Source organism: Anser anser, assembly GCF_964211835.1.
Source record: "Anser anser genome assembly, chromosome: 1".
In the NCBI taxonomy this organism is placed as follows: domain Eukaryota; kingdom Metazoa; phylum Chordata; class Aves; order Anseriformes; family Anatidae; genus Anser; species Anser anser.
This window is the reverse complement of record NC_139720.1, coordinates 87,774,064-87,798,891: the sequence shown is the minus strand read 5'-3', so window position 1 is coordinate 87,798,891 and position 24,828 is coordinate 87,774,064. Positions and strand designations below refer to the sequence as shown.

General features: G+C 40.0%; 1 protein-coding gene across 13 annotated transcripts in view; it reads right to left on the bottom strand.

Annotated features, from left to right (window-relative positions):
- The window catches only part of POU2F1 (POU class 2 homeobox 1), a 117,411-nt gene that overhangs the window by 52,672 nt on the left and 39,911 nt on the right, over positions 1-24,828 (bottom strand). For 7 of the 13 annotated variants that reach the window (XM_083820507.1, XM_083820512.1, XM_083820519.1 and 4 more), the window contains exons 2-3: positions 4,171-4,296; positions 3,166-3,231 (exon numbers count right to left, since the gene is read on the bottom strand). In XM_083820507.1, the coding sequence (XP_083676633.1) occupies positions 3,166-3,231; positions 4,171-4,296 (192 nt within the window). Of the gene's footprint in view, positions 1-3,165; positions 3,232-4,170; positions 4,297-7,309; positions 7,900-7,940; positions 13,420-24,828 lie in introns of those variants that run through there. The other 6 variants (XM_083820509.1, XM_083820516.1, XM_083820517.1 and 3 more) reach the window with 4 other exon arrangements.

The window sequence follows — 24,828 nt, the reverse complement described above, 5'->3', positions numbered from 1 at the left end:
ATGTGGAATACGGTGCAAGAAAGCTCTTATGAAGGGACAGCAAACAGGGAGAAGGAAGATTTCCAAACTAACTTTAGTGGGTATCTATCTGCACTGTGCTCTGGGAGACATCTTCCAGCACTGGCATAACATTTCCCCATCCATACTACGAGCAAGACAGATCCCCAGCATGAAAAATTGTTGATTCCCTATCCACATTACTAATGAAAAGTTTAGTAGTGATGTACACGCAGCATTCTAGCAGTTCAAGAATATTTCACAGTCCCTCTCTCATAGACTTTCTTCTTCTGGAAACTGGAAATTCAATTTCCAGAAATGAGGCAATGCAAACAAGAATACTTAGAAACCTTATTTCAAATACTACACTTACATTTTATTATTTTGCTGCTATGTCAATGCATGCCCCAAGGCTACAGTTTTCAGAGACATTATAACTTTGGCTTTCATACTACTGCATTCACACAGCATTTTAAAAAGAATATGCATTAAACAAGAAAAAAAAAAGGCTGAATTGTTCTGGAAAATTTTCGTACAAAAAGGAATCAAAAAAGGTTACCAGTTTTCTTTATGACAAAGTCTTACTTTCTCTTTTTTTTTTTCCAGTGGATACTAGATGGCCTATCCAGCCACTGCTCAAGGTTGGAAAACAGTTGTGTAGTTCTGCAGTTCTGAAGAACAGTTTGTTAATTCATGTTCTTGTGAAAACAGCTGTCCAACAACTCTTGTACTCATTGAGACTTTGTTGTTTTTAATTCATCTGAAATATGGGTTATTTTTTCAGATGCTTACAAGAGAAGTCAAATTAGCACGCACATAAAGATAAAATCTGTTTCAGGCATTTTATTGTGACTAATTTCAGCAAACTTCTGTGTTTTCTGCAGGAATGACCTAAACAAACAGCCACTGAGGATCAAAAGATAGACGAGCAGTGCTTACACAGACTCAAGTGATTTACAAGTGTCACCAGGAAATAGACAATTACTGAAAAGTCACAAGAATCAGAACTCTGAGAGTCCATAATCCATAAAAATAATCTTCATGCATGTGACTTCAGAGCCTATGCTCCTTAGACAATCAATGGCATGCCCCATTCCTTACCATCTGACTTGAATTCTCAGTAAGTATGCACAGAGCCCAGAACCAAAATCAGAAAACCCTGATCAGAAGCCTAAAATTACTTTCCATGAGTATTGCTTTAAGGGTTTAACGTCTGTCAGCTGGATAACGCAGCTGATACTGGAGCCCCCAGAGAACATCACACAAGTTATTAATAACTACCTCCAGTGGTTTATGAGCACTATATGCTTGAAAACAAAACAATGACCACAGAACAAAGGGCCCTCAAAATTCCAATATTGTTGTAGTCTGGATAACTTTAGAAAAATAGATCACTAAAAGTCATGAAATATATGAAATGAATGACTGGGAACGTTTAAGTTACAGAAGCAAGGTTTGCAAAAGGTCCAAACACCAGTAAGAGTCAAACTTTGGTAATAAAGTTACCTTAGTATTATAATATGAAAATTACATCGTAATCCCTTTTGTAACGAAAACATCTATGTGCAGCTTTACTATTCATCCTTTCTTTATACCATGACCACCATCCTTATACTGATAAGTATGTGCCAAGGTCAGCAGAGCCAGGGTTTTGCTTAAAACAGGTGGAACACTTCTGTGATAAGGGACCACCTCCAAAAAAAACAAGTCCTCCTCTTTAACAGCTCAGTTGAGGCAAAAATGCTAGTTAAAGATGCACTTAAATCTAAACTCTTGAGAAAGCATACACAGGGAACTGAGGTCAGACATAGCAGCAAGTCTGAGTTTTCTCAGAGGTTTATACAAACCCATCAGATACCACGGTTCAATAAAAATGGATATTTAAGACCATTATTCTCTTGATGTTACGATTATAAAATATTTCAAGCCCGTACAATTTTGAAATAATGTTATAAATCATGCTAAAGAGTATTAAATAGATAATACATTTTTGTACACAATAAGGTTTGATGCTTCCCCCATTACAAATACAACTGCAAGTATAAAAATGGAGATGCCAATAAAAAAAATATATTGATAAGTGAGCTGAGTTCCTTTTGACTGACCCCATCCATGACAGAAAACATCCAGCCTCTCAGATCAGTATCAGGAACATTCAGTCACTGTTACTGTTAGCCATATTAAAATCTCGTACAAAGAATGAGGAAACACCAGCTTAAAGTAAATTGCTAATTTCAGCACATCTTCAGAGTTTGAAATAAAACTTACTGAGCAAAAAGGAGGAAAATAATTCTCCTTTTATAAGGTAACTAAACTTCTCTCAACTCAAGAACATGTTCCTTCCCATTACAATTCTCTCCCCAAATGCTACCCTGAGCTCAGAGAAGATCCTGAGTTTGATAGAACTATTTACTGTCCATTCAGAATTGTCATTTCTCATGTCTAAAATGAACCTTAAATTACCTGCAGAAAGGAATTCAGGCATGAGATGACTGAGTTATGGTGACTTAAACTTCTTCAACAGCTTACAAATTGGCCACATCGTAATGATGTGCCAGGAGGTACAATGGCCCCAATACAAAAGCTACTCTTGTCCCAGCCAAATTTCAAGGTTCTGTTCTAACACATGACAACATTACAGAGAAGACCACTAACAGTTTTTTAATGTTGAGAAGTTATGCCTTCTCCCTTTGCCCTGTTCCTGAGAACTGCCGTCACTTGAATGAAGTCTAAAAATGGAAACAAGATTAGTCAATAGCCCACATCTGCCAGGGAAAATTTCAGCCCCAAAATAAACGGAGGTTAGAGGTGCCAAAGATACGTTCTGACAGGAAAGGATGGGATGACTTATGGAGAACAGTGCCGCGAGACTTTCTGTAACATCAGAAGCATTACAAATAAGAGGAAGAAGGAAGGGGGGATCGTATACGAATATTGATAACATGTGAGTAGTATAACATGTGAGTAGTGCCCTGCATACAGCAAGGACTAATGATTTGTTTTCAGCATAGAGACAAGCAGCATTCTCAAGTCTCTAAAAACAGTAGGTGCAGGATTTTTCTGGGGTGTGTTGTTGTTCCTGTAAACCGGTAACGAAATTTTGCCTTTCATTTCATATCTATTTAATTCCATCAGAAAATATCTGTGCACCAATTCAGCATTTCTTACCTGTGTTCCCATCTCCACTCTCCATCGATGGTTTACTGGTTTCTGACGGATTGTTCATTCTTGAGTCTGCATTGAAATAGAAACAAAGATGAAGTAACAGGAGAAAAAAAAAACACACACAAACCTATCCATGCTTCCTTGTCCAGGAGACATACAGAACATCTGGGATTTGGTAGGTAGTTTACCCTAATTCAGCTTATTTTATAATAAGAAACGAACAGAAGCAGAACGCAATAGTGCAACTTCCAAATACTGTTTCAACATTTTGTGTCATTGTTCACATAGGAGAAAGCATGAAATTGAAGGAATAAAAGACTGCATGTTGGAAGCCAAGGATAGGTAGAACTTTATTTTAAGTTCAGTGGAACTGAAAAGCAAGAAGGAAAAATAATTAAAAAGGAAGAAAACTATAAACAGATTCAAAAACACTAGGTCTGACCACCAAGGCCTACATTCTCCTTAAACCCTCCACAAGAAAAAGAAAATTCAGTCATTATAATCAAATAGATACCATTTATGTAATTCTTCGTTTTTATTTTACAGGAATGTCACCAATATTATTTGAGATTCCCTATATATTCATGCAAAAACCTTACAAATATGAGATATTTCTCTTCCTTCTCCCTCTAGATGAACCTATTGAAAAGTCTGCTCTGGACCTGAAAGCTTGTCAGCTGAGTACAGGGCAACAGAGAGGGCCTCTCCAGATGGCAGACAGAGGCTACAGTTTCCATACACAGGAATCCACACAGATGTTCTGTGTACAGCATCAGCTCTACAGCTTATCACCCCCTCCTTTCCTAGCTACCAACCGTAGTGTGTCACATTATTGCAAACCAAATCTATAAAAAGAATCTCAAGACAGACTAGCTCATGAAATGAAGCATAAGCAAATCCTTAAGCACATTCTTCCATTCCCATAACCCGTTAAATACAAGATCAAATGACCTCAAAATGAAGTCTTTAACCTCAAGATTTCTCTTGCTAGGTGCTTAAAAAGGTTACCTCTTTCATCAAAGCAGTGATTTCCAAAATACCAGTGGGCTGAAGAGGAATACAGTAACAGCATAAACTCCTGTATCTTTCCCCAGGTATTTCCAAGAAAGCCCAGACTCTTCATTGCTCGGCAGTCTAGGAGAGTTGGAGATGAGAAGCCAGACTATTGCCATGTGCTACAATACCACCTGCTGCTGCCCAGAGGAAGCCAGTGCCCTCCTCGGGATACCAGAGCCAGAGGCAAGGGCAGAGGAGGGACACACGTATGAACCAAACAGAAGACACTTGGGCAGTGTCTGAATGAAAACAGGAGTCACATTGAAGCTTGCCTGGGCATATTGGTTAACTAGATGGGGGAACTAGTTAGAAATGCAACATGTAACATCTTCTACCTTTTTCTCTCTTACATTTGGAAAGACTCCAGTACGTATTGGAGTCTTAAAAAACTTGAGCATTTTTAAACCTAATGTAATTTTCCATGTAAACAACTGCTGCAGTGGAACCAAGTGGGGCCTAGAAAACCCAGAGGATCATAACGAAAAGGAACCTGCCCCAAGTTATTTCAGCCTCTCCAGTCTCAGCTCTTCTTAGAGAGTTCCTAGGGCTATGGATCACATCTTTTAAATGTCAGCTGTGTGTATACTTGATACCTCAGCTGGCCTCAGACATGCTCCTTTTTAAATGTTACTCTTAGTACAAAGGCAAACGCATTAAACTGCCTTTTGGAATGGGGAGCAAGTGGGGAGAACCATTCCAGCTGAAAGCTCCTGGCCCACATTTCAGCAAAAGGCTGAAGTTTTGCCCTGATTTTCACAACCTTTGAGTAGCACATTCAAGGTACAAGTTTGCAGCCTAGAACAGAGCTCTGCTAAGGCTGCAGGTACAGAATCTGCTACTTCCCAGCTCCTTGCGTTGTCATTTTACACATTTGGATAGCATCATACATACTCCAGAAGCAGAGAATACAGTTCCACTGACTACGCAGGAAATAAGCTTTTTTCATGTTGGTTGACAGCTTAGATGGAGCTTTGAGCAACCTGGTCTGGTGGGAGGTGTCCCTGCCCATGGCAGGGAACTGGAACTGAGCAGTCTCTTTAAGGTCCCTTCCAACCCAAACCATTCTGTGATTCTCTGATGTGCCACTCCCTGCTGATGGATCTGAGTGTAAAAGAAATAAGTTATGTTTTATATTTAGTAGCTATGTGTACCTTAAATTGAGTTTATTGTTGTGGTAACAGTATGCTTATTTAAAATTATTACAGGCAACTTTCATTTGATAGCATTAATTTGTTCCTTGACACACAGGTGGCTACTGAAATGTTTTTGGGTTCACAGAACACTTGAACAGGACTCTTCTCTTTGGACACAAACATGAAGAGTGCTCATCCAGCAGGAACATGAGCTTAAAAGCCCAATATACCCTGCTGTGGAAAGCAGGCTAACTTATGGGGCTGTTGGATGTAAGATCTCTTTTAAGCCCACAGCAGGAGAGTCTGAGCTCATGATAACACTGATCACAGAAGGGAAGAGCACAGGCTGGGGAATCACCTTTCAACAACATAGGATCCACTCGCTGAACACCTTTGTAAAGCTCTTGGAAAAGAAAAGCATAGGGCACCCTATGCTACTACTTTGTAGCAGAAACCAAAGCACTACAGCCACCAGGCAGGATACCCATGGTAGCATCAACCAACAGCACTTGGAAGGGGACAGGTCTGTCCCATGAGCAGGAAGCCAAGCCAAGCTCTGCACTGACTCTTCCCTCTACACAAAGATGCTCACACAACACACCTTCCTGCATGACAAGCAGGTTGGTTCAGGACAAAGGCAGAATTTTACAGGCCCCTTTCCACAAGGTGAGACATGTTTTTCTGCCAGGCTACAGTGTAAAATAAATCCTTTAAAAAAGGGGTTCCAGTGTTTGCTGGTACTAGACATACATATAAAGTTTACTCAAGTAGCCAAAGTGTGTATAAATGACAAATAATTTATTGTAAGGATTTATCCCTGACAAAGACCTCAAAAGCCGTTATTGTGAAAAAGCAGCAAGTTAGATGAAGAAACATCTTTCTAGTACTGCTCATGTTCAAACGAAGGATAGCATCCATTATTTCACCAGCTGACTGCTAGTTGTTCAGTCTGTGGGCCTTCTGCATGTAAAGCATCAAGAACAATGCCGCTATTTCCATTGCAAATGGTATGGCATACATCTGAAGCACAGAACTGCCACCAGCAGAAAAGACATATTTCTGCAGGATACTAAACCTACAGATTTATTACATCAACAACAACAAAGATTATTTGCTTTATATATACTCATTGCTGCTTTAAAGTTAAAAGAATAAAGAAATGAAGTGGGCTAATTTTTAATATATATATATACACATATATGTGTGTGTATATATATTTATATATAATATACATAAATATAAAAGAAATCATAATGCCCTCACCTTTTCTTCTTACTTTAGACCTTTCTTGGGTTTCAAATAAAGGCCCTGGGCTACAGCTTAGCCAACATCATCTCAAAGTAAACTCCACAGAAGGAAGGATCGAAAGCAGCAGGTGCATGATTGAAATCAAACTCTCAGGAGTGATTCCAGTCAGTACTGCTGCTCTGCTAGCAGTGCTGAGCCACGCTTTCTCAGACCCTCAGTAACATTTCAGAAGGCATTCGGTAGAAAGAAGCAGACACCGGACCAACGTGGAGTATTAGGAACTGTATATGCCTAGCAAAACAAAATCCTGACACAGAATTTCACTGTATCCTTTCATCCATTAGAGTGAAACTGGCTAATACTCCATCACAGCCAGCAAAAATGTTTCACTGATGCACATGGAAATAAAACGAAGTTCAATGTGAGTGAACACACACAGAGAACTCAACTGAAGGTTTAGAGTAGATTTATTTAGAGTAGAAATTCATTTTCAGAAAACCATTTCATGTTCAGAAACAAATATTCAGGTGTCTGCTTTAAAATTTACCATCCAAAAAATGTACTATTTATGAACATATGTAATGCAATTTAAAAAATCTGTACAGTGAACTTCACGGAAAGAGCCTTGAAAACAAAATCTATTGAAAAACTAGGATGATCAGTTTTTTGAAAATAACTTAAAAATACATTTAGAAGAAATTATGGCATGCCTGTTCTGTAGTCCTGATGGAATCTCAGCTCAGGAAATACATTATCCCAGTAACCTTAGGCACAGCTTGCAACGGTATCAATGGCAACCACTGTGGACTCCACCTTATTTTCTCTTACGCTTGAAGAACCCTGCTATTACATTAAAAACACACAGATATAACATACATTCTGTTGGGAATGCCTCACTGCAGCTAGTAAATTCTTTGAGACTGAGACCCCCCTCTTTCTTATTTTAATGCTCTGAAATTTAAGATACACAGATATGCAAGTCAAGTCTTAAGTCTCAATGTCTGTTAAAGGCTAAATGCTTCTCAGATTGAAATCTGAAAAGCAAAAGGTCTGTATTAATATCATCCAAGCCCAAGCTTAGCAGCATATTGCTTCAGTGCAGAGGAAAAGAATTCTCCTGGATCGAGGGAAAGTGGAAAAAAACAACACATTTCCCTGGTATAGATACATACAATATATACATATCATGCAGCTACTTGCTGCCGATTCACTGGTGAGCTTCAGCCTTGCAAGCACCTTCTCTACTCTCTGCATATGTGATTAAGCCTCTATGCATAGTCAACCTCACACCCTCTATTTCCATATTAAACGCTTATAAGAAAGAGCTGAGCTGGTACCCACCTAGAACGTAGTCACTGCAGTCCAGCATTGCTGTGGTATCCTCTACAGGTTCAGACAGTCCAAGGAAAGGGAGAATGGCAATTTCTATCAAATCTACACTACTGCTCTCAACGGCACAAGAAAGGGAGTGGGGAGGTGGGGGAAGAAATACAACTTCAGTTACACCATAGCAATCTTCAACTGAACAGGGAAACTTCAGTTGCTCTGTGGAGTTTTAGTCTCTCCTACTAGCTGTGTCTGACATTGTCAAGGCGACTGAAGCGTGAAAAGTTCCCCTTTTTGTAATAAAATAGAAACAAAGATTGCAGCTGGCAGTTTCCATAATGAAGCTTAATCAGTATGCGCCTGATTAGGGCCTTATGCAAATCTCCCCTCGTTAGCACAGCAGCCAGCACTTTGAAGTCCATGAACAATTCATTTGCAGAGTACACTGAAAGCGCTCCCTGCATAATTTAAATCACGGTATAAATATTTATCAGCTCATTTGCATATTAATTGGCAGTGCATGAAGGGAAAAATTATCTCCTGAGTGCCAGCATAATAATTAGGGAACAAAATGAAATTTCTTCCAATAGCTTGGCTTCTCAGCCCTAACTCGAGCACAGTACCACAGGGGAGCAGGGAGGGGAGAGAGACAGAGTTCTGTTAAAATGCCACTGAAATGACACGTACAAATTAGAAACAACTCTACAGACTTAAGCACCTTTAATCTTATTCCTGCTGGCAACAATAACTTCAGTAATAAAGGGGATTTGGAAAAAGCTTTCTACACAATCCAAATAATCCCATGAAAACAATTAGCAAGGTAGAAGCCGAACACAGAGCTGTCAAACTGGTGCTTGCACATCTGTGTGGCGTTTTCCACATCGTAACACGGACTGTCACAAGAAGGTCCTGGGCAGGAAAGAGGAACACCAGGGCAAGGAAGCAGCACAATTCTTTTTAAATGACTAAAGAGCTTGGTGATTCATTATCTGGTAATCCCTTTGCAACGGCCAAGTTAACAGCAGTGGATATGTCAAGTATTGTGTAACATTTGACACCCACTAATCTATCCCAAGTGAAATCAAAATAGATTTAGTTTTTTGCTTTCCAATGACTTCCAAGGAAGAAAAAAAAAGCTATTATTAATCCCTTCCCCAAGCAAACACAATATAGCTAAACAAAGCTTACTGTGGAGCTACAATTTTTGAAAGGGACATTTTACACCAGACTTGCAGCTTTGAACCACCCAACGATAATCAGAGCACACTTGCTGCTGTGCCCATAATACGCTGAAGGACTGGGAAATAGGGAAGAGGCTTCGGTCTACGGAGGAGTCGATCCTCTTTTCCAGAAGCGCTCCACAGAATTAAATGTACCAAAGAACTCTAATGCTACATTGAACCATTGCAAATAGTTTGATTACCATTCAAATACAAGTGTCCAAAACAGCAAGAACATTTACATCAAAGCGTAATGTGGACATCCCAACATATAGTATGCCATGTTCTGATCAGGAAAAGAAGTGTGATGATCAGTGCTGGTGACTACAGTGTTGGGCCAGATGTTAATGTGAATTTAAAGATATTTTTTTTTTTAAGCTAGCTGTACTTTTCTTCTCCTCATTTCTGAAGTGAATTCAAGCACCGCCTCTCCAAACGAGAGAGTGCGAGAGAAAAGGGACTTCTCAGTCATCTGCTACTGACTGGAATTTATTTCCATGCTTGACCTCTTCTTCTGTTCAGGTTCATATCTCTACTTAACAGAAGATGTTCCCCACTATATATTTAACATGAGTGATCTACACTTGAAAAAGGTTGCAAGAAGGGAACATGTTCCCAACCACAGGGAAACAATTGCGTGTACAAAACAGGTCTTCCTAATACCTGGTTTCCAACTCTGTTTTCTACAGAGTCATGTGTCCCATCAAGACCTCTGAGGCGCATCGCTGTTCACAGACCTTCACTAAACCACGTTCATCCACACATGCTTTTGGATCACGCTGCGAGATAATCCGCTTGCTTCATCGGAGGAGCCGGGACACGAACAGTGACACTGGACAGAGCAGGTGCCAGCTCAAGCACTGGCTGAGCCCAGGCAGCCAGCAAGAGGTCAGCAGTGCCGTCCCCGGGACCCCCCTCGAACAGGAGGAGTTGGTCCCACACAGGTGCAGCACCAGAAGCGTGCAAGTGCAGGAAGCGACCGTTAAAGGCAGGCATGTGTGTAGTGACACGCGGCGTGTGGCTAACAGCACGACAGTAAAACAGTGGGCAAAGGCCAGGGAAGGATGTGCCCCAAGTAGGGCTGGCAAGTGCCCTGGCATATCCTTGTGCAGGTCAGCAACCACGCTACCAACGGTGTGCTGACAGCTAACAAGGAAAAGACGACCAGGTTTTTTGTCCCGCTCCTGATTGTGCTGACCAATATTCCTTAACATACCCCCTCAGACAAACACACGCACATTTCAATGTAACTCCCGTTGACCTGCTAATTGAAATAAAGCCACATACTTTGAATATTCAAACTAAACTTGACCCAAAAAAAAAAAAACAGTACTTCCAGTGACCACTTCATTCTTCACAAGATTATCTTGCATTTTAGGTAAATTCTGAATTTTTGGCCAAAGAAACCTGTTGTTCCATCTAGGCCACACTACTCCAACAACTTATCTGATAGGCCTCGGAAGGAGGCCTGAAGACCTAAGTAGAAAAGTGCTCGGGGAAGAACAGTGTGGATCACCTGGCCTCAAAACCAATGGCAGAGCATGCTTATTTAATTTTCTGTTTAGGTTCTGCCATGTCATTGACTATTGTTCTGTGGTGAACTCTTACATTAAAAGTTACTTAATACCTTGAACCAAAGTCACACCTGTGGTACCTGCATTTAAGCAAAATACCATCACTGGTTATGCACAAAAAGCTTCACTTTTCCTCCAAAGGTACCTCCAGAAAGAGAATGGTGCACACCTTGCGATCATCTGTGGAGAAGAAAAACCGTCTCCATTTCCCATGCTCTTCAAGCAATTCTACAATTGTGATATTCATGATTCCTCCCTGCCCCCAGTTCTGTTTGTATTTTTTCATAAAAGCAAAAGAACTAAAGCCACTGATGGAGTCAGGTATGGCAAACGCAGATATTCTTCAATCAAAACACTGCAGAAAGGCTTCAGCAGACTTTCTACCCTATTCTCTTCTTCTCTTCGCTTTCTGTGCATCTTCCATACCTTCCCACTTTAAGTGTTTTTGCTTCACTGTCACCACCAATTTGTCACTTTATTTACAGAGTCCTAATGATTGTACTTCATACTTTATACCTTACTTTTTGGAAAGGGTATCTCATTTCCCACTGCAGCTTATGCAGCTCTTGGTTAGACCTGCTTTTGCGTTTTTTCTTTTATTCCTCCTCCTGCTTCTTCCATTTATTACGCCCAATTCACTGTAACTGTAAATTCCACAAAATTATTCCCCAAGGTAACATATTATAAATAAATGATATAAATAGGGAAAGTTGTTACAAACTGGGGGATAAGGATATTTAAACCCCTATCTTCAGGTTTGGGGTGTTGTTTTTTGGGGGGGAAGGCAGGGGGGCTACAGAAACAATGCAGAATTAAAGGGATAAAAGGCAAAGCTATTACAACATTCTTTCACTGTAACACAGTTATGGAGAAAAGGCACCTCCATTTTTATATAGGCATGCTTCCGTATATTAGTAAAATGTCATTTATTACATGCTCCCAATGACAGCTAGGAAATTTCTGCCACTAGGCAGCTCTGTGACAAGCGTGACCTTTGTAAACTTCCCAACATGATTTCTGATAGAACATGGCAAGATTACCCAATAAACCAACAGCACATTATTACACTGTTGTACAGTGTACTTGGAACAAAACATGGTATTAATCACAACATATTAGCATTCTGCCTTCATTACTGCATCAGTGTCTAGTGTATTTTATTATGAAGAACCACTGAAGAAGACTGGTAACAAAAGCTTTCACAATGGTGCATGACTTAGCACTCCAACACACAGTGGATACACATGGAGCATGGCTGCCTTCTGTGTGTCCTGCCAGCCAAGACCAGTAGATACAGCTACCTCTAGACTGACATTACACAGAGCTACTACATTTTAACTCAAGACATTTCCAAGTCTCCATTCCACAAACTAAATAAAACCTAATAAAAGTTTCAAACAACTCCAATGTGCTATTAAAAAAATAAAAAATCACGTACTTCAAAAATAAACTGTGATTAAAGTTGGCACAATCCTCTTAGGGTAATTACAGACAGACAGACAGAAGCCTGTTCATAGTTAGAGCTGCAAACCAAGCTCTAATTTTAGCCACCACCTTTGACTTTGGCTAACAAAATTGATTTTATCTGAAAAGTGCTGTTTGCTCTGAAAGCCAAAGAGCAGTTTTCTGGAAAAGTCTAATAAAATTGGCCTGTTTTAGAATTACAGGTCATTATACAATTACTATGAACTGGAATTTCAGTCTACATCTAATTTGGCTTCTCTCTCTCAAACTCAAATCATAACTATCCTTTCAAACTTTCCATTGCAAAGTGTCTTTCATAATTCTCTTGCATACCTTTTTTGAAGACGATTAAGTACAGAGACAGCAAACCATAAATGCTAATTCATCTTATCAGTGCAGGACACTCGTAACAGACATTCGTAAGCACCTGACACATTAATATAAAGGGTTTCATTTGTGCGTTTAAAAATCTCACTTATTTTTGTCCTCAGATGATAGTAGCTATAATGGTTTAAGTCATTTTTATGATAAGATAACTGTGGTCATGAGAAACTCACAGTACAGTACCACCATATGGGGAGGGGAAAAAAACAGGGGGAATAGTCATAGAGGCGGAAGAGAGAAATTAAACACTCTTATTCAAAAGTCACAGTATTATAGCTTTCGCAATCAAACTATGCCTTATTTGAAACCCATGTCTAATACTATCATCCCAGTGCATCATCTGAACAGTGTCGCCCTCCTCTTAAGCCATAGCTTACAAAAAGGATCCATATAATATTTACATACAAGTTTCTCTTTCATTCTGATTGTTTTCTTTTCAGAAGCAAAGGATATAAATTCAGTGCAAGTTTAATAACTCCGTAGTACAGACAACCCTTTGTGTTCAAAACCACACCTTCGATCCACAAGTCATAACATTTTCTTCAAAATCATGGAACATTTTGAAGAACAGCAAACATTAGATCTTCGCGTTTTCTGATTTAAGAACTCATGTTTCACTCATATCATGCTTTCAAGGTTTTCATCACTATCACATAACGGCTTCAGACAGTTTTATTTATTTTTATACTGAGCACTACATCATAACCACTGGCTCCAGGATCTTAATTCAAAAAAAAAGCGTGCCCTATCACACATTTGAGAACAAATTTGTGTTATTTAACCAGCACACGCTGCATTTGCCATAGAACTGTTGCACAGTTGCACTTTTGAATAGTTGCAGGAAGATACTCTTAATTTAACTAAAAATATGAGCAAATCATGCTTTGATTCTGCCACACTTGGTGTGGATCCATAATATTAAAACTGATGTTCATTCCTCTACTACACTTGCACATGGAAAGTAGCATTCCAAAGTTATGCAGGAATCTTTAAAGTCTGTCAAACCATTTTCTAAATGTAAATATTTGAAGGGAGACACCTGTTTGAGTTTTTACTCACATATATGTAGGTCTCGCCTTCCTTTAAAATTCCTGTTTTGTCCAATTTGAAATACTTCACACTGACAAATATTAAAACACCCAGAGCAGGTGCACATTGTTTAACTAGTGAACATTTTTATTATTTCATTACATTTACAAGATTTTCACACCCTACATTGCTTTTCAGAAAAGTACTACAGGACGCCAAGTAGAGGAAGACTGAAATGAAGACTGATGTGAAGTTACATGAACAAAACACAAGGGAGGGCTGAAGAACACTATCCGTAAAACTACGTAAAACAAATTTAATGAATAAAAAAAGGAAACAATCCAAGCGCACAGATGTGCATAACAGCAGTACTGAAACTAAGGAAAAATAACAGCCTTGCATGCTTTTGAAAGCTTGCATGGTTTTACGGGATGGATGCTGCAGCTTGTGCAATCTGGAGAACCTGGAGCACTCCCACCCCGGCAGTGTGAGGAGCGGGGTGACTTGGCTTACCTTGCTGGGAAAGCCAGCCCATGCTCACGTATCTCCTGGGGATCACAACAGCTTCCAGACCACACCCCACAGTGGTCGTTTCTACACTAGCCACGTGCTGGGATGACATTTATGGGAATGCATCTGCCACACGTGCAGTGGCTGCTGAAACCACTGTGCATGTGTTTGAATGGACAATGTAAACACAGCTCATGCTGTGTCAGGGCACCCTTACTATTCTGCCCTGCACCCCTCCTACACCCCAAGCAAGGAAGACAGCGTAACAATTCACAATATCAAATGTTATGCCAATACACATTAAAAAAATACAAGCATTTGAGTAAAATACTGGAATACGTAAATCACAACACAATTGATTTGTCTGGCACTGTACGAACACTGCTTATGCTAAGCCCAACTACTGAACTGTAATATTTGTCTTAGCAGTCCTCTGACCTGTTACATTTCTGAAATATCACTGCATGCGCATTCCAAAAGCATTACATTTGCCTCCCCATGCCCACACATAGCAGGGACAGGCACTTAGAACTGAAACACATTATTTTTAAACTCACCTGTAAATCAAAATATAATGCATTATACAAACATGCTGTTTCTCTGTTCTCCGCTTTGATAAAGTAGCAATTACTAGTGTAGCTTGATGAATAGGGGCTCTACAAAGAATAGACTAATTCAATATATAACTTAACCATACAATTCAGCTCAATTCAAATCCCAGAGCCTCCACACTACCTGTCATTAAATACACTACAGTTCACTCTCAAAATACATAAATCAAAGTCACCAGTTTAAGTTTCTTATGATTGCTGCTGGAGCCAAGCGGATATATCAAGATCAGCTGCAGAGGTGGTATTTAGCTCTAGTTAGCATTCGGAGTGTTTGCCAAACAAATTAATAGAAAAAAGCCCATGCAAAATCTCTGCAGATCATGGTATGAACTGAAGTTGCACCACCGTTATTACCATCTTTTGCAGAAGCTGCTTTTGCTCTCTTTTCCTTAATAGTTATCTCAAATCTGAAGCAGGATATTGCCTTAGTGCCCTCAACACACTAATCCAGACACTATTAACACCTGTAGTAGGAACTACAAGATATGTCATGAGAATGCTACTTTCTGAAGCTTAAATTATTTGATCTTAAAGAGGAAAAGGCCAAATTGCAGACAAGTTGCTTTGTATCTTACAAATTCAACAAAAACCTGCAAGATGCAAGGTCCAAAGGAAGCAACAGAGCTATTCACACTGCAGACACTGATTCCATCCACCCGCAAACCTACTGAGCATCTATCATTTTGGCTGGTCAGAGGTAGCATAAGATTCAATTTGCTATCCATCAAAAAAAATTTCCCAGGCACCTGGGTCTTTAATTTATATTTTAGGAACAGTAGAAAGCGAAAACCTCAACATAACTACACATACAGAGTATTATCTACATCAGCTCTTCCAGGAAACATTCACAGGTACAATTTTGCCAGTTTTAGCAGCTATGCTAAAGCAGATAAGGCATTGATTAGCTTTTCCAGGAAATAACCACAAGAACAGTTTTACTAGCAGTAATGCTGCAGGGCATGCAGTAGCACTACCACCTCTGGCTGCGTTTGCAGAGGATTTGCTGGGAAGACATGCACGTTTTCTTTACATGCACACAGACACAACTGAAGAGAGGAATGGGGTATTTATTTCTAGAGCAAACTGTAGCAGAAAAACTTTTCTTAACTGTCCCAGTTTCTGTAACCTGGTTTTGATTAGAATCATTCATTGACAGATACAAAATCCTCTCCAAAGAAATTCATGATCTAGTCCCAAATTACAGGGTAAAAAGTCAACTGAAAAAAATTAAGTCAAAAGAAACAACAACAAAACTTAAACATTGATACCCAAAAGATTCATTTTTTCCTCAATAAAAATACACTCCATACAAGCACCAAAAATTAAGAATAGGACACTAAATTTAGGATCTCGTGTAAATGTCGGCAGGCACTATATAGGGTTATGGGACACGAGTGCTGAGTCAGCAGAAGCAGCTGCAGCCCCTCTCATCCCCACTGCTCTGCTGCCTCCTCTCTCGTGCTGCCATGCAGGGAACTACACAAGAGAATTGATCTGTGTTAAAACTAATCCAACCATAAGGAGAAAACACTAACCCAGCTCAGCTTCTTAATCCGTGGGGAGAAATGTTTACCCTGGTGAAGTGCAAAGGCAGCATGGAGGCAGGAACAAACAACCAGGGATCAGGCAGGACTGCTGCAGCAGCAGCAGTATTAGCTTAAAACTTTCACTGGCCACAGCTTAAATCCACTTGTATGTTACATTTTTGGTTTACAAGCTTTATCACACAACTTACATGACAAACGTAAGAAATCAACATCTCACAACTAAAAAAAGCTAACATTTCCTCTTTGGGACACTGACTCTCAGCCCTAATGCTGACAACTCAACCCATTAGTGTACTCACACATGCACGCACCCTTCCAATTCCACTCTTCAGTACATGTTCTTGATTTCTGGTCTCCCCACATACACCACTTCCATGCTCAAAAACAGAAACTCGATTAGTACACTAAGACTTAACTACTTAATCATTTGTTTCCATCAGAAGTGTTGCAGAAAACGTTTGAACTAAAAGGTTTAAAAGTTGAGAAAATGGGGAGCGCTGACGGGTAACTAAGAGAAAGAAGCAGAGTAACATCTACAATTACACCAGCAAGACTTTGTAGCTAGACTTTGCTTAGAATGCTAAACCCCAAATACAAGAAATTGCTTTGACGAATTTTGAAAGATACTAATTAACTATCTACAGCATCAGTACAGGCTGAAAACCTGAATCTTCAAGGGACAATGGAAGTGATCTGATCTATGCTGATGTCACCTGATCTAAGAACAGACCATTTACAGGCAGGCAGCCACCCATTAACCCTCAGATTTTTATTATTAATTTATTTTTAAGCATTGAGGTTCTCCCAGATTTCTCAAAGCTTCCAAGGCCGCTGTTCTTCAAACAGTTTACATGCTCCAGTAAGGCATTCCTGCAGCAAGGTACCAAGGCAGTCTGCCAGCTCTGTGGTACGAAAACAAGAGCAGGTGAAAACTGAAACCAGCAGAGGAAATAGCACAAAGAGCACGTCAGCATACAGTGCTGTTTTAATCACTTTGTCCGCTCTTGGTCAAGAGGCAAGTTGATGTAGCAAGAATGAACAAGAAAGAAGCAAAGTACTTATGTGCCAGGACGTCATAATCCACAGAAATCCAGCTACAAACAGCCTGAAAGCTGCTAGCTGACCACTGCTGCTGACTTGAATGAAAATTGTTCCGCAGCCTTTTTAGGAAGTCGTCACAGTCATCGCTGGGAGAAGAGCGATTTCAGTGTTCAGGGAAAAAAAAGTCAGGCTAAGCTCTCCAGCAACATGATATTACACTGACATTTTAATATCGCACTGACCTGAACTAACATGCCAGCTTAAAAGAATGACCTGTATTGCATTTTGCCTTCCCAATCCCTCACTGTCACTGAGAAATTATTCATTACACATGCAAAGAAAGTTTGCAAATTCACTGAGATTTAACTAAGTTAGAGGCAATAACACCAAAAGGCCCGTGTGCCATTACATTTCCAACAAGCCTCACAACAAAACACACGAATGGCTTCGAAATTCAGAACCCTGCATGAGTCTGCAAGAACCACGAATAAGAGCAGCTTTGCTGTCCAAAGTGTCAGTCTCAAAATGACAAGCCCTTTCTGCCTGCCTACTGGCTAGCCTACACTCCTCTTTTCTTCTTTTGAATTTTCCCCAACTTAAATTGAATGCAAATAAGCCAGGTGTGGTCCCCAGAGCAGTAATCTGCAGATAGTCCCCACCGAGTTCCCATAGCAACTTGCACAGCTGGCCATGAGAAAGAGGTTGTATCTGCTTCATTTTGGCTACAGTTTAAACACTCAGCAAGTGAAACACCAATTATGGCATCCTGTAAAGGAAACATCTACTAAAAAGCACATCCATTTTGCCCTGATTAATACAGGAAAATAAAAGCATGGATATGCTCCGAAGTTCAGCAGCCACTCAGCATGCAAAATGAATATCTGTTATTTACAGAACAGGAGGCAATGTCTGCAAAGGAAATAGCTTTTCTCTTCTGCTGCAAGGTACTGAAGTTTAAGAAACACTACACCACTCAGAAAACGCCTGTCATCTTGTAAATCGTAATCAAGAAAACGCAGCAGAAAGAGAGAAGAGAGATAAATACAACTCCTGCAGGTCAAGTTACAGGTCCTCCACGAGACGGCGGCTCTCTTAAGTACTTCTTAGTATTTCCAGTTTTAATTGTATTCTTTCTGTCTCAGCTTGCTAAGTCCCCGTCTACAGATACAGCTCTCCTGCGACTGACAGGCAAGAGAGAGCATAAGACTTGTAAGCAACGAACCGCATTCCTTACCTACAAGCACGTATCCCATCTTCTGCTCATCGCCCTCCTTCCTGTGTCCTGCACGTGTAGCTCACTGCTCCTGCCTACGCCCAAGCACACGCTTCTGCTCCTGGCTGCTTCCCGTGGCCTTTCACCATGTCCCCATGGGCTAACCCAGGGGTAGAAGGCCAGGGGCTCACCTGAAGCTGCAGGGGGCTGACTGGCCATATGTACATACCTACTTGCTGGTCGGCTGAGCAGACATCGGAACAGTTAAGGACTGCACTCTGTGCTTTGTCTTTAACATCGCCATGCACAGGACATCTCCCTGCTACTCGGTCTGTCGCAAAAAGCTCATCCTTAGGTGAAAGTGCAAAAACACAGAAGGCACATAAGACATCTTCCTCCCAACCCAGCTTTCTTTCTCCCACAGATTACAATTCAGACTCATTGGGGCAGTGAATGTTTATCAACACTAAGCAACCCTCAAGGGATTTTTCTCCCCCATGAACCTTTTCAACATTTCTTTGAGACCACGTAAACTTTTAGGAGCCATCCTGCAGCAATGAGTCCCACAGCTTAAGCGCACACTGAAGACCTTCCTCTGTTATTTTTTTAATGTCTTCTTCTGCAGCATTACTCCATTCCCCTAGTTCTTGCACAAAGCTGACAATCTCTAGCCTACACAGACATCTATAAAAGTGGAAATGGCCTCCTCACAACGATCCCCAATGCTGCTTTCTGCATTTTTTTCATGTAGGGGGAGAAGAGCTACCCAGAACAACATAGCATCAACAGACCATGACACAACACTATTTTTTCTAATTTTGCTCTGCACTTTGTTCTTTTCCTGGTGAAGTCCTGGCATTCAATTTGTTTTTTGACTACTGTTGAGCACAAAAATATAGCAGGTATTTCCATGAGAAATCACAGTATGAAAGATTTTGCACCTGGAGTGGTAAGAGCGCTTATCCTACCATACTTAGGATCCTCTCTCTGACTTTTTCATCACTTTCATGAAAGCTACAGGAGCTTGGTATCGTTGAAATATCGTTTGTTTAATTTGGTTCCAATTGGCCAATTCCTTGAGGGAGAGCTGAACGAAACAGTTGGACAGAAATGACACAAGCCTCTCTTTCCTTAGGAAATCTGGCTAAATATAAAAATAACAACATGATGCTTATTTCTTTCCAAAGAGTAGGCTGTTAATAGAAATAGACTCAGTATCAGTCAATTCTGTTTGTGCTGACTTTTCAGAACACCTGTCCTTGTACCTTGTTTAACCCTCTATCTACAAGAGATCTCTTTTTCAAGAAGATAAAGGCAAGCTCACCCAGGAACATCCAGCTTGTAAACATACGAGAGGCCACTGTTATGCTACCTGTCTTATATAAGATTAGGCATTTATGTGTAAAAGGGAAATAAGCAAACAGAAATAGTTTAATGTGTATCCTGGAAGTTAGCTATACATTTTATTCATCCATCAACATACATAAAACACTGGAAAGCTGTGAACTTCACCTGTTACTTCACCTGTGGGAACTATCCTTCATCCATCAATCCTGAAAGCTGCTCATTTGCTTAAGTAGTTTGAGTTTTCCTTCTCTACCCTTTCTGCATTCCCTTCCAAATTTCTTTTCAGACTAATCAGGAACACTTCAAAGGAACAGCTGAGCTGGTGGCATTAAAATGACCAGGGAAACACACAAAGCTTTAACAGGGTACAACCACTGAGCAAGTGAAACATGCCATTTAGTGTTAAAAATGACTGCAAGCCCACTCAATTGAAAGAAATTATGATTCACTGGGGGTGGGATTTGTATTTCTATTCCCATATAGGCCTGGCACAGTTTGCACTTCTAGAACCAAACACTGTATTAATGTTAACAGTCCATCTTAGATTAATAAAAGGCAAAGAATTAAAACCTGAAGTCTTTTGGTCTGTATTGCAAACAACAGGTATATACATTTTACAGAGAGAACTGAGATGGGCTTAAAGATGGCAGAGTCTGGAATTTGCGAATGTGAAAACTCAATAGATTCTGCACTGGAAGCAGAAACGGCATTTAAAAAAAATATAGTACCAGCTAATACTAGTATAACAAAAATATTTAATGTCAGCTGTTAAGGAGGAGACACTCCAAATGAAGTTACAGGTATGCACACACACACAAATACACAATCTGACTCAGACATCTTTTCTGCAACAAAGAGGCAGGTTTTGGAAATCTCAAAACCACGAAATATTTAAGCACACATCAATTCTGTTCTCTACAGCTCTTATCTCTGCTGCAGGTTTCTATTCATGAAAGTTGATGCATGCTGAGGATAAACTTGCAATGAAATTGCCCATATATGATTAGTGTCATTTAGCCAGATCAGCACTTACTTATAAACAACTCCAGGTGAGGGGGTAGACAGGGTTCTGAAGGAGGTAAGAGGGTGGATTGAAGGCTTTGACTTGTAAAGCATCTTGGAGATGAGCACAACATTTTTGTGACGTTAAGCTCTCCTGTGTAACTTAGGCCTCAACTTCCAGGTGATAGGAATACATGAATGACAGTGTACCCTCTGTAAAACACTCCAAGAGATGGAGCTCTGTTTTCTTAGCTTCAGCTACAAACTTGAGGTCCCTTTTTTTATAAATACAAGGCATGTGTCAAGACTAAAATCACCCAGAATCAGCTTCCAGCAACTGGGTCTTGTCATACACCTTCGGCTGGTTAATGAGGCTTCCTTAAACTGAAGTCTCCTCACTTATTGTGAGCAAGTCACTTGCTCTAACTTGGGTTAATCAAATATTCTGAATTTTAAATTCAGTTTAATAAGCTTATCAAACTCTGAACACATCAAAACTCTTCTCAGAAGCATCTTTCATTTTGCTAGCAACTTTTCTAATACTACAAATCTCCTATTACCAACCTAAGTGGTGGTATACCAGTCTAAACATTCCCAAATTAATTTATCACAACTCGATTCATATTTAGAGTCCACACGACTCAGAGCACAGGCTCTTCCAAAAGTGGAATCTACATGTCTTCCACTATATGTTTAGCAGGCACTATTGTGGCTAAATGAAAATACCTGGTTTGTTTCCCAGAAAGACTGGTCAATCTTGGATATCATTGTAGCAACTGATCCGACATTTGCAACTCCACCCAGCGGTCTTCGCATCCTCTGAAAAACTTGACTGTTTCCATATTTCTTCCTGATCACTGGCACATACAGAAGAGTACTTACCCAAGAAAAAGACAGAGCTAGTAGATTCTGACTCTCCATTAACAACTACATTGGATTTTTCAGTTATCCTGTCCTTAATCCTTTTAGTACGTGTTCCTATTGATTTTGTATCACTTTAATTTGTTAATCAATACAGCAAGCCATTCTAAATCAAATGTATTATAAAAGAGTGTATTTTATCAATATAATTACAAAACAAAGCTTTAATCTTAACAAGAAATGAAAAAGCTTACAGCAAATTCATCTGACAAGACCTTCTCTCCTACCCCAGAAAAAATCATATAAATTGACATGAGATAATTTTTGATCAATAAAAATAATCTAGTCTCTCAAGTAAGTGCAACTGGCTTCTAGTCTTTGAAATGAACCTGCACATTTTTCACATTATTGACCCACTCGTTTTTCCCACCACCTCTCTGCAGCTTCCTCGACAATTTAAGATTTACTGAAATGTAAGATCAACAAATTAGAGAGATTTCTTTCCAGTCATTGTAAATTGCTAAATGCAAACTGACTCATGCTGCAGATTTTAGAAATCCAGCTCAGATATAGCCTGAAACATTCCTCTCTCTCTCTCTGTATTCATTTACTTTGAGAACAGCATTTTATCTCCATTTTTAGGAAACACTTAAGGCCACTCAGAGGCAGGTAGGTATCCAACAACGCTCAAAGACTGCATTCTCTCTCGTGACCCTGACGTTACAGAGTTAAGAACCTGTATGACCTTTTCCTTATCAGCAAACACGGTAGTTTTCAGTCATGCCAGCTCCAATCAGCAAGCTTAATGGGGAGAGGGGGGAAATCTCTTCAGAAAACAGGTTTAGAAGTCTGCAAATTGCCAGCTATCTGAGGTATAATGCAGGCTCACCCTCACACGTTTCAGCAAGTGCCTGCAGCTCCACAGGCTGGTCAGTCAACCTAACAGCTCACTACCACCGGTGGGGGGGAATAAGAAGCCTCACTATTTCCTTTTTTATTTTTTCTTTCCAACTTGTTTTTGTTTGGTTTTGGTCAGTTGGGTTATTCTGGTGTTTGAAGGCAGGGGGAGAAGTGCTGCTCCTTTCAACAGCAAGCTCCTGTGGTGGTTCACTTTGCCTTGTGAAATCCTATCTGCAGCAATATTCATCCTTTATCAGTGACACCCAACTGAGGGTTATATGTAAATTCTGCAAGAGGCATTTACTGGCATTGCTCGAGCTTTATCAGCTTACTAAATACAAGCAGGAAAAGCAGATTAGGGTATTATTCCAAACAATTCTTTATGCACTTGTATCCTGATAGCTCGAGAAAGGCAGACATTGTAATTCTGTTTGACCGCATCAGACAACGTACTCCAAACCACGCCTGTCCTCCTTAGTTGCCAACCAGGACATGACCCCTTTGGAGAGAGAACACAGGCTGCTGCTTCCACAGGACAGCAGATAGCAAACTGATGAAGCTGTAGCTGGGACTCGGTCTCCCAAACCACCAGAAAGATAACTGAAAACCAGACCCCCGGCTGGACTTCTCTGCCTCATCCACGGGAAAAGGGGGAGGAAGCCACGTAAAGAATTTACTATCTTTTATTTTTCATTGTTTTTTTTTTTTTTTCAAATCTATAGCTTCCCTTTAAATAGCAGTGTACGGGCAGCTGTCTGTCAAGCAAGTCCTGTTGATGTAAAGTATATACCAGGTAGCAGAGGAACACCTTTAATGAGCCAGCACCTCTGAGCTTATTCTCGATTTCCCCTATTTTTACATTATTAAAAATATCAGCCATCAGTATTTGCGTATTTCACTGAGTTCTGCACCTCTCAGACTGCTTGGCTGAAATAGTCAACAGCTAGGTTCCAGGCTGAAAGCTCCTTTGAACAGTGTCCCTTGTAATTCCTCTTTTAAATTTTACTTCATGGTGCAAGTTGGAACCTTATGGCATTACTTCAGCTTACAACTAATTTGTCCTACCTGTGCAATAAATAATAAGTTTGACTACTAAAATTCTCTTTTTGTCCTGTCCAACTACAGAAACATGCACATCATATTAAGGGCCCCTTTAATTGGTGATTAGCTCACCTTACTGTTTTTCAATAGAGATTTTTTACTAATCTTTTAAGATAACGACCACACTTGAAATGAGAGGTATGTTCACTTCCAACTCATGCACCTGCTATTTTAGCTGTGCTGTTAAAATTCTCTAAGTGGTAATGTTAACAGCACCGACCTCCCCAGCATTGATTTTGCCTTTCATGTGCTCCTCCTCACTTACAATTTTCATCATACACCCCTGCTGCAAGTAATCATCCTTGCTATTTCTTTGTCAGGTTTCTGGTTCCACTTTGATTACAGCAGACCCTATCCTTTCTCCAGAGGCTCTCTCGTCTGGAAAGAGATTTTGCGCATAGCAAAATTTAAACTTCGCTTCCTTAAGCGGTCTTTCCAGCTACACACTTATATTCAAATCAACAGGTAACATCTGTTTAAACAGTCATAAGAACCTGTTGCAAAGAGATGGCTCACCCACCTTAAAACTTGCCTGATTAATACTAGGTACAAGAAACCTCACAGTGGACACCCATGGAATAGCCTACTTATTAGAGAAGTTTCTTCCTAATCCCCTTTAGTTAGCACGTTATTTGTTCCCTGTTGTATAATGGTTTTTCAATTCTTTACAAAGGCTTTACAAAGCTTTCATTTAACCTAACATAATGTACTGTAAATGAATAATCCCCTTTCTTTCCTGATCCTGTTAATCTTTTGGCCTCAGTTACATCTCACAGCAGTGAGATGCAAATGTTAATTATGCAAGAAGTATAAGATCTGTATTTTGATTTCCATCTGTCCAATACAAGTCCGGCACAAGAGGCAGATAACTGAGTGCTTTCCTATCACCATGGGAACATGATTGCCAGGAACACACCAAGCACAACATCTCATATTGACTCCCAGAAGCCCCAGTCAAGTACCTTCTATCCATTAGAGCCTCCTTTATCTCTTTTGTTGATTCATATTTTTCACAAACTCCTGATTATTTCCACTGTAGCTCACTCTTCCCAAGGACTGAAGAAACACCATCTTATTCTGACTCATGTAATATTTCCTG